The sequence below is a fragment of the Lepisma saccharinum genome, chromosome 20 (genome assembly GCF_977018435.1).
Source record: "Lepisma saccharinum chromosome 20, izLepSacc3.1, whole genome shotgun sequence".
Lineage (NCBI taxonomy): Eukaryota > Metazoa > Arthropoda > Insecta > Zygentoma > Lepismatidae > Lepisma > Lepisma saccharinum.
The window spans coordinates 10,856,414-10,870,032 of NC_139248.1; the positions used below are offsets into that span (position 1 = coordinate 10,856,414).

Here is a 13,619-nt window from a genome sequence, read left to right on the forward strand (position 1 = left end):
GGCCTTCCATGTTTCCCTATCTTGAGCAAGATCTATATACTCTTTTCCATCCCTACCGATTTCCTTTAGGTCCATCTCAACGTTGTCCCTCCATCTTCTTCTTGGCCTTCCTACAGGTCTCTTACCATCAGGTTTCCCAACAAGAATCCTGTAAACTCCTCTTTCCTCTCCCATTCGTGCCACATGGCCTGCCCACCTAAGTCTTCTTGATTTAATTATTCTAATAATATCTGGACACGAATACAAATTATGTAGTTCTAAATTATGTAACCTTCTCCACTCACCTGTCTCCTCATCCCTTTTAGGTCCAAAGATTTTCCTAAGGATCTTATTTTCAAATACTCTCAATTTATGTTCCTCTTTCAATGTAAGGGACCAAGTTTCACATCCATATAATACTTAGGCAAAATTACTGTTTTGTATATTTTAACTTTTAGTTTCTTAGATATTAAACGAGAAGACAAAAGTTTATGAAGAGAGAAGTAACATGCATTTCCTGAATAAAGCCTACTTTTTATTTCCTCTTTAATATAATTTTCATTTGTTAATATTACTCCTAAGTATTTGAATTTGGAAACTGGTTCAAACGAGTTGTTATCAATAATTAGATTTTGATTATTACCTAACACTTGGTTTCGGCCTGTAAGCATATATTTAGTTTTCTCTTTGTTAACTTCCAAACCTATCTCTTTAGCAGTTTTGAAAAATATTTTAGCATTATTCTTAATTGTATTCACATCATCCCCCAGTAAGTCTACATCATCTGCATATGCTAACAACTGAGTCACACCATTTAATTTTAGTCCTTCTTTAGTTTCTTTTACCTTCCTAACAGCATATTCTAAGGCAAAATTAAAGAGCAATGGAGATAATGCATCTCCTTGTTTTAACCCATCATGAATTGTAAATTTGTCAGACATGTTAATACCCACACGAATTTTACTTTCTGTTTCACTGTTGTATACTTTTATCATACTAACAAGCTTCTTAGGTATTCCAAACTCTACTAATATATTATATAGTTTATCTCTTTTGACTGAATCATATGCTTTTTTAAAATCAATGAATAGCTGATGGACATTTTGATTATATTCCCACTTTTTTTTCAAGTGTCTGTCTGATGTGAAAAATTTGATCTGTAGTTGATCTGTTACGTTTAAATCCACATTGATAATCACCTATAATTTCATTAGCATATGGGGTTAGTCTTGTTAAAATAATGTTAGATAATATTTTATATGTTGTTGAGAGTAGAGAAATTCCACGGTAATTATTGCAGTTCATTTTATCACCTTTTTTAAACACAGGAACAATTATGGATTCTTTCCACTGTTGAGGGATTTCTTCTTTATTCCATATTAAACAAATTAATTTATGAATTTGACATATTAATGAATTTCCACCATATTTAATTAACTCAGCTGGTATTAAATCAATGCCAGGTGCTTTGTTATTCTTTAGCCTTTTAATAGCATCTTTAACTTCAGTCAAGTTAGGTTCTGGAACTGAAGGTTCTGCTGTGTGTACTTCATTCACTTCTGATTTATCTCCTACATGGACATTTAAAAGGTCATTAAAGTAGTTCTTCCATCTATTTAGAATATCACTTGGGTCAGCTAGAAAATCACCGTCTTTATCTTTTATCAAGTTTACTTTAGGTTGCCACCCCTTTCTAAACTCATTTACACCTTTATATAAATCTCTGATATTTTTATTTTTGCTGTTTGTTTCAATTTCGTTAATTTTGCTTTTCAAGTAATCTCTTTTTTTACTTCTAAACGTGCGGTTAACTTCTCGCTTTATTCTATTATAATTGTTTAGATTTGTATCATCAGAGTTATTTAACCACCTAAGTCTAGCCTGATTTCTTATTTCTATTAGATTATGACATTCATTATCAAACCATGGCTTACTTTTTCTCGGTTTATGGTATCCTATACTTTCTTTAGCTGCTGATTCTATTGCATTACGTATGTGCTCCCAATTCTTATTTACGTCTGTTTCATTTATATTTTCATCATCATTTAAATCCTGCAAAACATCAAATCTATTTCCCACTGACCATCCCTTCATTATCATCCCTTAGGATACATTTTGTTCTCATCCAATTAACCAACAAATTTATTTTTCTCTTCGTGATTATGTCCAGCATTGATCTCTTTTCCCCAACTACATTTCTCACTTTTTCTGTCTATTTCACCCGTTCCATTCGTCTCCATAGCCACATTTGTAGAGCTTTCAATCACTTTTTCTCACTTGATTTCAATGTCCGTGCAATTAAATTTATGTAAGTGTAAATTTCGATAAGACTGCACAAGCAGATAACCATCATTCCACAGCAAACTATTTACTGACTAACCGTTAAAAATACAGGGTCATCGAGAATGATTGCTGGTATTTTAAACTGTTATTATAAAAGAAGTATTTAATGGATATACACGTGTGGCATCTTAAAATGTTCAGAAAAGTTCAAAGTTTTAGACTTACCTTAGTACACTTCAATATGGGCACCATTTGTAACTCTGATGTCTAGACGGTATTTAGTCTTCTGTCACGTCTTCTGAATCATGTCCAGAGTTACAGTTGCAATTGCTACAGCGACCCTCTCTTTAAGGTCCTGGATGTTCCTTATCTTCTTGGCGTACACAATGTTTTTAACGTATCCCCACAGATAAAAAGTCTAGTGGTGTTACGTCTGGGCTTCGAGGTGGCCAGGGCATTGGCCCACCCCTTCCAATCCAGGCATTTGGGAACCTCTCATTTAACACATCACGAACAATGCGACTGAAATGAGGAGCAGCTCCGTCCTGCATGAAAGTAACCTACTCCCCGTCTGTTGTTCCCAGTCATCAAGTTGTGGAAACACGTACTGTTGAAGCATGTCAGGGTACACATGTCCGGTAATGGTGTTTTCAGTGAAGACGAAGGAACCAGCAACGCGATCGTACGGTAGTCCGCACCAGACATTCACCTTAGGTGACCCGCGAACGTACTCATGAATCTCCTTCGGTGGCTGTGAACCTCAAATGCGACAGTTATGTCAATTAAGGCATCCATCCACATGAAATGTTGCTTCCTCACTAAATCAAACGCGCTGTATGCCAGCAGCTGAATTTTGCAACCGCGGAGCCTTAAGCATTTGTGCAGAACATTTTGAATGGTAGTTTTTGGAATGCCTAATGCTAAATTTCTACGAGAAATTGATTTTTTTTGGGGCTTCTAATGCAGGATTGCCTTATGCGTTCCACATCTTCCTCCGATGTTCTTGGTCGGCCAGAAGATTTTCCTTTCTCAACACTACCAGTTTCTCTGAACTGTTTCAGCCACCGATTCAAAGCTTTGTTATCTGGAGGGTTTTCTCGTGTATGCAAACGTCGCAACTTACGTTTGTGACGTTTTTCTTAGTTGCGTGATCGCATTGGAGCGATCGAACGTATTACGCAACATAAAACCGCACAACTTCGTTCCAGCATTGAAACGCTGTTACGCTGTGCGTCTGTTTATTTTAACGATGACGTAATTTGCCGGACGTTCCGATAGAGGGCAGTGTGGCGCTCTCTGCACGCCTTGGTTGTTCTGAGAGAACGAATACAGACTTGCCCTGCGTTTATTTTTTTGCATAAGCTCTTTGCAGTTTCGATTCGTCGATGGGGGGGATATTCCCTGGGGGCAAGTTTTGAAAATTGAATTATTCGCTTACCATACCTACGTGAGAAGACAAGTTGCAAAGTGAGATATGGTGAACTTTTACAACGGGGATTGTGGTTACGTTGCGTGATTACGTGTTTGATTTACTGAACAAATGGAACTTTCCTGCAAGGCACGTGCAACGTTGACATAGATCGTTTGCAAGACAGAGACGGTCTTGGAAGAACTGCGAGAACACCCATCCCTGATTGGTCACGCATGTGACGCCTGGTGAAGCAGAGTCTACGAGTCAAGCAAAGGTAACCAAAACGGAAGAGATTACTCTTCACCATTGGATAGCAGCCGCAACGGTCAAATTGGAAGGTGATTGGCCAGGTTCCACTAGACGTAGAGTCAAGCAAGGTAACCATGACTGAAGAGGTTACGCGGCGTCCCCAGACGATTCCAATATGGTAAAGACGAGAATAGGAGAGATTCTACTGCAGAGTGCTGTGAACGAGAATGCATGGAGCCGATGACATGTGGTTTGACGTCGAACTAAGAACGCAAGGTACGTAAAAGTGTACTGTGATTTCAATTGTACTTATTCAGTGCGCGAATCGCCTTAGTGTTACCCTTGGAACGTTAAGTGCAAATTGATTTCTTCGGCGAGTAAAAAACTGAATTAGAAGAGTGATAAAATTGGTATCTGTCGTCCGAAAGACCCCGAGTCCCATCTAGTAGTACCTTTATCGGGCTTATTGGAATACGTCAAAGTTGATAATATCCTTGTGGAAAAGTTGGTCGCATGTTCTCAAACGAAAATAAGCCACGCGCAACGAATCGTTATAGGACAAATTTGGGAGCATCAAACCAAAAGGATCTATTAAGTAAATATTGGTCAGGGTTCAAATTTGCGGTCCTTTAATGATATTTTTTGGATAGTCTGTTTTAGTATGAATTTGGACTTAAATGTCCGTGGACTGTAATGAAATTATTGAGGCTGTAAGAACATTGTTTCTGGTAATTCGTTACACGATTTAAATCGCTGTTGTTGTTTTTTGACGCACGTCGTCTGAATATTTAGTGACTGTTATATGAATGTTGTATTTGATTGAATTGATTACGGGCAATCTCAGTTGCGTAGTCCGTTGATAATAAATTACCAAAAACTTTAAATTTGTTATCTATGTATACCCAAGAAACCAAATAGTTAACGTAGAATTAATTGGGCAGATAAACTTGGGGGACTTCCGGATCCCTTGTACGGGACTGAAGTGAGACGAACAAGGTTTCATTAACTTCAGACTCATTATTTTGTGCGTTGGTCGGCGCGATATTAAATAAACGATTCGACTCCTCTGGGTCACCTTCCAATAAATTAGAATATTAGCATGAGCGCACCGTCCACGTTGCACTGCGACAACTGATTTCAGTTCGGCATACCACAACACAAACTCAGCCTTCTGTTGAACGGTCCACATCCTGTCATGCGCCAACTCACACTGAAGCAAAGTGAACAGAGTAGCAGCGCAGCCCCGCTCCAGCGCATGCGCTGTTTTAAGCCTCACAGTCATAGGAAACTAAACTTTTCTAAACATTTTAAGATGCCACACGTGTATATCCATTAAATATTTCTTTTATAATAACAGTTTAAAATCCCGGCAATTATTCTCGATGACCCTGTATAAAAAATAAAATTGGAAAAAATTTGAAATCGTTCCAACAATAACAGCTCACATTTCACTGTCGCTCTACACGTGTCCATTCTTGAGTTTCAATGACGTTTTATTGAATCAGTTTGAATTTGTGTTTCTAGTTCACTTTGTGTGCACAGTAAGACTAATTGGGACTCTACCTACAGTTTGAACTGCAATCCGAACCACTATGTGTCTCCACCGGGTATTGAACCCAGGACCCCTTGATTACGAAGCCTTTGGTGACGTCTGGCAGTTCTGGAGCAGTTGCTCAGAACGGGTAGACTGTGCGGAGGGGTAGTTGACTGTTAATGTCAGTGACTTGCCAGTGATCGTACAAATACCCCACATCTTCACGTGAGCAGAGTAGGCGCACATGATGTACGTGTACGAATACTGTAATGGCATTGATTTACATACATTAATGTCGGTAACTGTTGCGAATCAGACCAATGTCCATATTGTTTTGCCTAGAATCAATACTATAGCCTTCCGGAATATGGCAGGTTTCTCTTAAAACACCCTGTATATCTTTGAAAGTAATGGACACACTACGGTACCTTCAACAGACTGCACTCTCTCCCAAGAGTTCGTGGAGCAAAGGCGAACATACGCGCTATGGCTAGAAAAAAAACGGACTGTTGCTACAAGATGTTTTATTGCTTATTTTGTACAGTCACGGACAGTTTTGGGTTGTAATGAATGCGTTGACTTTCAATGGAATCATTACAATCCAGCAGTGTCCGTGACTGTACAATACGCACATTATCCTCTTCAAAGTACTCCCCTGAACTATCGATACACCGCTCCATACGAATCTTCCATTGCTGGTAGCAGTGCTGGAAATCATTTTCTGAAGCCATGTTCAGGCCCTCCGTCGCTTTTGTTTTCACAGATTCTACGGTCGTAAATCTGGTTCCTTTCACTGCTGATTTGGCCTTTGGGAATAAAAAAAAGTCGCACGGAGTGATATCCGGCGAATAGGGTGGATGTTCTAACACTGCGATCACATGCTTGGCTAAAAAACCTTGACTGACAATGCCGTGTGGGCAGGAGCATTGTCCTGATGAAGAATCCATGACTTGCTTTTCCACAAATCAGGTCGTCGTCTTCTTACTCGCTCACGAAGGGTCGTCAGCACCGTAATGTAATAATGTTGGTTGTTTTGCAATAGCTCGAATACTGAAGCGACGATCATTTCGAATCAATTCACGGACATTTTCAATGTTTGATTCCGTGTTAGACGTGCAAGGCCGTCCAGGACGCAAGTCGTCCGCGATCTCTTCTCGTCCCTCTTTAAACGTTTGAAACCACTCGAACACTTGCGTGCGTGATAAACACTCATCTCCGTACACTTCCTTCAACAAACCATAAGTTTCTGTGGCGGATTTTCCGAGTTTCAGACTTCAAATTGATATTCTGTTCCACTTTCACACTTAACATTTTTCCTACGGAGCACAGATGTACGGTTCACTTTGTCCACAAGCTACAGCGGAACTGATCGCCGCGCACCCTGGGAAATCACACAGTCGATAGACAGGATATCACGTCATACACTGATGCACCGCTTGACCTTGACGCGCTTGCCGTTTGTCGACAGCAACATCAATCCGTTTTTTTTTCTAGCCACACCTCGTAACTCTACACTCTGTCCAAGGTATCTCTAGAGAGAAAGTAAGTGCTCTGTCCAATCGATCCCTCAACCTTTTCCTGTCGCTATGCGCGGCCTTGCTCCAGAGATAGTTGGGAGAAGGTATACAGAAGGGCAAAAAGCTAGTGGGCGGAGCAAAGCAGTACACGCTGCTGGGAAGGATGGTAACTACAGTCACTCTCCCCCCTCCATGCACTCACTTTCCCTCTCACGCCTTCATTGGTCGAACCCTCTCGAGTCACTACTTGTCCAGAGAATTGTTTTCGTTGCTACGGAGATTACAATGATAAGAGTGTAATTGTTCTGCATTGTTTGCTGGATTTGAGTTTCCATGTAAACCTCTTAAGAACTAGCAGATATTCTTAACATTCTGTTAGATTAGCATAAGTGTTCACAAATTAATCTGTTCATGAAGAGAAGCCTGCAGATGTTCTCAACCTGTTTCTTCTTTCAGATGCCCATAGCGTGCATATCACTGCTACTAGAGTTGATGTTGGTTTCGTTTGCGGAGACCGTCAACCCAGGTGAGTACTCAACCTGCTTTATCTTATGCCAATACATCATTAGCTAAACCAGTGGCTTCGCTCACTGGATACTCACCATGTCATCAGTAGCCTCAGCCATCATTCTGGAGCAGTGTAAACAAATTTCAATGTGGTCAAACTTTTATTGCATGATTCCGTCTTTTGTAGTTTGCCTTTATCCTTTTCCTTTATTACCTTCCCTTTAATGTGTGTCATTATGGAGTAAGGGAGAACGACCCAGTCCTTCCTCATAATCAATATGTAGGATGCAGGTAAATTAACTGCCGTGCGTAACATCGTATCGGTTGATGTTCTTCCTCGAGACTTTAATATGCTAAAAATGTAGTGTTGTGAATTTGTTTTTCAATATTGCCTCATTTATTGACTTCTACAAATATACAAAAGTTGTAACATTCTTCAAAAATTAAAACAAGTTATTTTTGTTATCCGTTTGGCTTGCAATGGCAGTAGAGCAGTGGCACCGGTTCAGAAACCGAAAATGAGGCTCGGTGAGGCTCGCCTTAATGGATTTCTCTCGTAAGGCATGAGCCTCATTTTCTCACAGTGTTGCCAGCTCACCCCAAGAATATTCCACCATGATATTTTACAAGCGAAGCTAACCTACGAATGGGAGTTGGCAACACTGGCAACATCAATTGCGGTTCAATATTGCCAACTCACCCTAAGAATATTTCACCATGATATTTTACAGGCGAAGCTAACCTACGAATGGGCAACACTGACTAGTGGAGGTGGCCGGGTTCTGCAATATTAATTGCGGTTCAATATTGCCAACTCACTCTAAGAATATTCCACTATATGATATTTTACAGGCGAAGCTAACCTACGAATGGGAGTTGGCAACACTGGCAACATCAATTGCGGCTCAATATTGCCAACTCACCTTAAGAATATTTCACCATATGATATTTTACAGACGAAACTAACCTACGAATGGGAGTTGGCAACACTGGCAACATCAATTGCGGTTTAATATTGCCAACTCACTCTAAGAATATTTTACCATGATATTTTACAGGCGAAGCTAACCTACGAATGGGCAACACTGACTAGTGGAGGTGGCCGGGTTCTGCAACATTAATTGCCAGTGTTGCCAACTCACCTTAAGAATATTCCACCATATGATATTTTACAGGCGAAGCTAACCTACGAATGGGAGTTGGCAATACTGATTAGTGGAGGTGCACGGGTTCAAGAACATCAATTGCCAGTGTTGCCAACTCACTCTAAGAATATTTTACCATGATATTTTACAGACGAAGCTAACCTACGAATGGGCAACACTGACTAGTAGAGGTGGCCGGGTTCTGCAACATTAATTGCCAGTGTTGCCAACTCACCTTAAGAATATTCCACCATATGATATTTTACAAGCGAAGCTAACCTACGAATGGACAACACTGACTAGTGGAGGTGGCCGGGGTTGCGTCCGAATCAGCAGCAGATGTCACCTGCACCGTTACATCCGGGGACTCAGCTAATTTTTGTTGTCCGAATTTGCGGTAGACGTGGAGTCGGAGGGAAGAGCAGAGAGGCGCGACAGATGCACGCTTGAACTTGCTGTGATGCTGCGCTTGGCAGCCATATTCTAATTTTTATTTTGTACAGGCAATATTTACTGATTAGAGGATGTAAAACTCAGTTATATTTTAATATTTTATCGATAATGAATGCAGAAAAATTGAAAATGATAAAATAGCGTGTTATATTTTTAATATGAGTAGTTAGGTGGAAATTATTTGTTTGTTTGCGCCCCACGCAGTGGGTGAAGTTCGGACTGTCACCTGGCGGGAAAAGTGACAGGCGTACTACAAGGGGACATGCAGATTCAAACGACTTGGACGTGACTTCGACGGCACGCGAGAGCAACGGGGAGAGAACGGGATGGAGCGCTTGCCAATCCGGACACGGCTTTTGTAAACCTCTCTCGCGGGAACGATGTGCCACACACACGTGCGCGCGCGCGTGCCTGTATTGTGACGCAAGCAAACAAACAAAATAATAATAATTGTTTTTAGGATTCCTGGCCCCTAACCCCGCCAGGGTGCGTGGTGCCCAACCCAAAAAGGTTTTCTAACGGCTGCGGTTAAAGATAGCCACACCTCTGTAGGGTTTCACGTGTTTCCCCCCCCCCCCAAACTTCCATGAAACCCTACAGAGGACCTCCGTAATGCATGCAACGTGTACTAACGACTCTAGTGTTATTTTGATGTTGTAATATTTTTGGATATAGAGTTTTATTGTGAGATATAGATAAAAATAATTATGTTTATTATAATATTTTTTTGATGAAGATGGATAATGTGTGTGTGTGTGTTACAAATAAAGTTGCATGCTTTTTTTCTAGTGTGTGTGTGTATGTGTTTTTGATGTTTCGACAGCATCTGAAACGATAAAAAAAAGAATTTTATTGTTAATTTTCTCGTGTAAAAACAACAACAACAAATTTTTTTGTGCAATCTACTAGAATGGTAGAAAAATATACTAGTGGGTAATAAAATCTGAAGAAGATTCGTGTCTAGCAAAAATAAGCTAAATAGAATTACACATGCATACAATATTTATTGTGTTTTTTCTATCTACAATCATATTTTTCTTATATATTTTTTTTTAATTTTTTTATAGGGTTGATTAAAACATATATTTGAGGAAGACAACACTCTACCACCAACAGATCACATATAAATAAACATACCCAAAAAAAAATGCGCTCCATGAAAAGTTGCCCTGTGTGCAAAACAGCCATATCAAGCAAAAATTTTGCAAGACACTGTCGCACCTGCGTGCCAGGCAAGCATTTGGCTGCCACCGAACTGTGTTCCGGATGTAATAAACATATTACAATTGCGTATGTCAAGAAGCATAAGCTTACTTGCCTAAGCAAAAATACATCTGGGGCCCAGCCTTCGACCTCCACCAAGAGGAAGGCAGAAGCAGCCTCCATCAATGCACCACTCGCTAAACGCGTCAAGCCTCCAAAAGCAGACCGGTCTGCTTTCGGGGGAATATTAGGAGATTACCTCCAATTGTCGGATGGCTCTTGCGACGTGCGTAGCTTTTTAGAGGAGAAGCGAGCAGAAATAGTTTCTATTTTTAGTAATGCACTGGCTACGCACTCCTCCACTAAATTCTACGCATCGCTTCGTTGCTGGTACAAAAGGCCGTCTGATGAAATTTACAGCTTCTGCCACAACACCAAGGCGAAGACGCTGCATCTGGCGGATATCAACAACCTCGAGGACATCTACAACAAGTTTGTCGAGGAGCTGCTGGCAAAGCAAGAAGAACATGAAGCTAAGGGCTCAGGGGGTTCGCTGTGTGGTGAGCGTCACGAACTGCGCGTCAAACTTAGCAAGTTTGTGCCTCTCTCCGCCTCCAGCTACGTCCTCTTACCAGAAGCGATTGTGGAAAAGAAGGCCGTCCTGAACATTCAAAACAGTGACGCCAAGTGCTTTCTCTGGTCGGTGCTTGCAGCGTTGCACCCTGTCGACAGGAAAAACCAACCACGCCGAGTTAACCACTACCTACCCTACGAGCCAGAGCTGGAAGATGCGATGGCTGGGATCAACTACCCGGTGGAGGTCTCAGATATTCGCAAGTTCGAGGCCCGTACACACAACCCTCGGTTGGCCATCAACGTTTATGGCCTCACTGACGAAAATGTGGTGTACCCCATCCGGGTGAGCGACGTAGACGACGACGATGCGCAGAAAATTCATCTTCTACTTATCAAGGACGAAACCCATCACCATTACACCCTCATCCGCTCCTTCTCTCGGCTTGTTTCGAGCCAGCTGAGCAAAGACGAACACCACATAGAAGTTTGTCCCAGGTGCTTGTCTAAATTTCGTAATCAAAAACGGAAGGATTACCAGCGCATCAGAGGTCGCAACATTGCTGCCGAGAAGCTCGCTAACCACAAGCTCTACTGCAAAGCCAACGAACCGGGGGTGGCAGACTTGCCCAAACCTGGCACCGTGGAGCGTTTCCACACGCACGGTGCTATGGTGGAGCACCCTGCTATCATCATCGCGGATTTCGAGGCCTTCCTCAAACCCCTGTCCACTTGCGATCCCGATCCCGAAGTTTCTTCCACCACCCCTTACCAACTCCACGAGGCATCCAGTTTTGCATATGTTGTGGTGCGACGAGATAAACACATCGCCCCCGAGCCCTACGTGTACCGCGGTCCCGACGCTGCCAAACACTTCCTCGAGAGGATGGTTGTGGAAGCCAACGAGATAGGGAAGGTATTGTTGACCCCCAAGTCTATGCTCCCACTGTCCCCCGATGATCAACGTAGACACGACGAGGCCATCACTTGCCCTGTCTGCGTTGAGGAGTACACCGCCAACAACTATAAAGTCCGACACCACGATCACTTTAACGGTAGGTACGTTGGCCCTTGGTGCAACGACTGTAACCGCTTGACCCGGGACCCGCGCTTCATCCCTGTGTTTTTTCACAATGGCTCGGGGTACGATTTTCACCACCTGATCAAACATCTTGGATACGACAATGCAAGAATCAATGTCCTGGCACAAAATGAGGAGCGTTATATTAGCGTCAGCAAGTGGGTGCCGATCCCCAACTCAAAAAGCAAGAGCATCGAGCTTCGCTTCCTCGACTCCCTGAGGTTCCTCCCAGCCAGCCTCGATGCTCTTGCAGGGAAGCTGAGCAACAAACAAATGCTTATTACCTCTGCGAATTTTCCAAACTTGGACGTCGGTCTCTTCAAGCGTAAGGGGGTCTACCCCTACGAATACATCACAGACCCTACCAAGTTTGCGGAGACGTCGCTACCTCCCCAGGCGAAGTTCTACAGTCAGCTACGAGGCTCGAACATCACCGACGAAGAATATCATCACGCCCAGTCCATGTGGCACGAGCTAGGTTGTCGAACTCTCGGAGACTACCACGATGCCTACCTCAGACTTGATGTGACGCTCCTCGCCGACGTGTTCCAGACGTTCCGGGCGACCGCAATGAACATCTACCACCTGGATCCTGCCTACTTCTATAGTCTCCCCGGACTGGCGTGGTCAGCCATGCTTCTGGTGACGAAAATCGAGTTGGAGCTTCTTTCGGACGTGGACATGATGCTGTTTGTGGAACGTGCCGTGCGGGGTGGAATGGTCCAGGTGTCGCAACGGCACGCGCGCGCCAACAACCATCACATGGCCACCGGTTACAACCCCTCACAACCGTCCAGCTACATCATGCACACGGACGTGAATAACTTGTATGGGCACTCCATGATGCAGCCACTCCCCTTTAGAGGGTTCGAGTGGGTTGACCCTTCCAACTTCAACATTAAAGGTTTCGACGATTCGGAACATGGGTTCTTCGCCGAGGTGGACCTTGAGTTCTCCGAGAAGCTGCAGGATATGTTCTGCGATCTTCCCCCTGCACCCGAGTTCAAGTGTCCACCCGATTCCAACCAGAAGAAGCTCGTCATGGATTTCGAACCCAAGAAGAATTACGTCCTTCACTACCGGAATCTCCGGTGGTTGATGCAGCGAGGGGTCACAGTCCACGTAGTTCACCGCATCCTCAAGTTCGAGCATTCTTCATGGTTGCGTCCATATATCGAAGTCAACACTAAACACCGCACCGCAGCCACGTCCGAGCTTGATAAGGATTTCTTCAAGCTCATGAATAATGCGGTGTTTGGCAAGACCATGGAGAATGTACGGAATCGCGTGGACATAAAATTGGTGACGAGGAAAGAGCGATGTCGTCAGCTTGTCGCGAGTCCATTGTTCAAGTCTCGAACAATCTATAACGAGCAGCTGGCTCTGATTCACATGAGGCAAGGTGTGGTGAAACTCAACAAGCCCATCTACGTTGGAGCCACTGTTCTGGATCTGAGCAAGCTCCACATGTTCGAGACATACTACGACATATTACGTCCACACTACGGCCACAACATCTCGCTTCTCTACACGGACACGGACAGCTTGGTGTACCACGTTCGCACAGCCGACGCATACGGGGATATAGCCACAGTTCCATCTTTGGTTGAGCTCATCGACACCTCGGGCTATCCCCAGCCGAACCAGTATGACATCCTGGCCCGCAACAAGAAGGTGCCTGGCA

The 13,619-nt window shown here is 43.1% G+C and overlaps 1 protein-coding gene across 1 annotated transcript in view; it reads left to right on the forward strand.

Moving 5' to 3' along the window:
- LOC146003812 (suppressor of lurcher protein 1-like) overlaps positions 1–13,619 on the forward strand; it is a 475,712-nt gene that overhangs the window by 177,563 nt on the left and 284,530 nt on the right. The window contains exon 4 of the mRNA XM_083142232.1: positions 7,430–7,499. Coding sequence (XP_082998358.1) covers positions 7,430–7,499 — 70 coding nt within the window. The remainder of the gene's footprint in view (positions 1–7,429; positions 7,500–13,619) is intronic.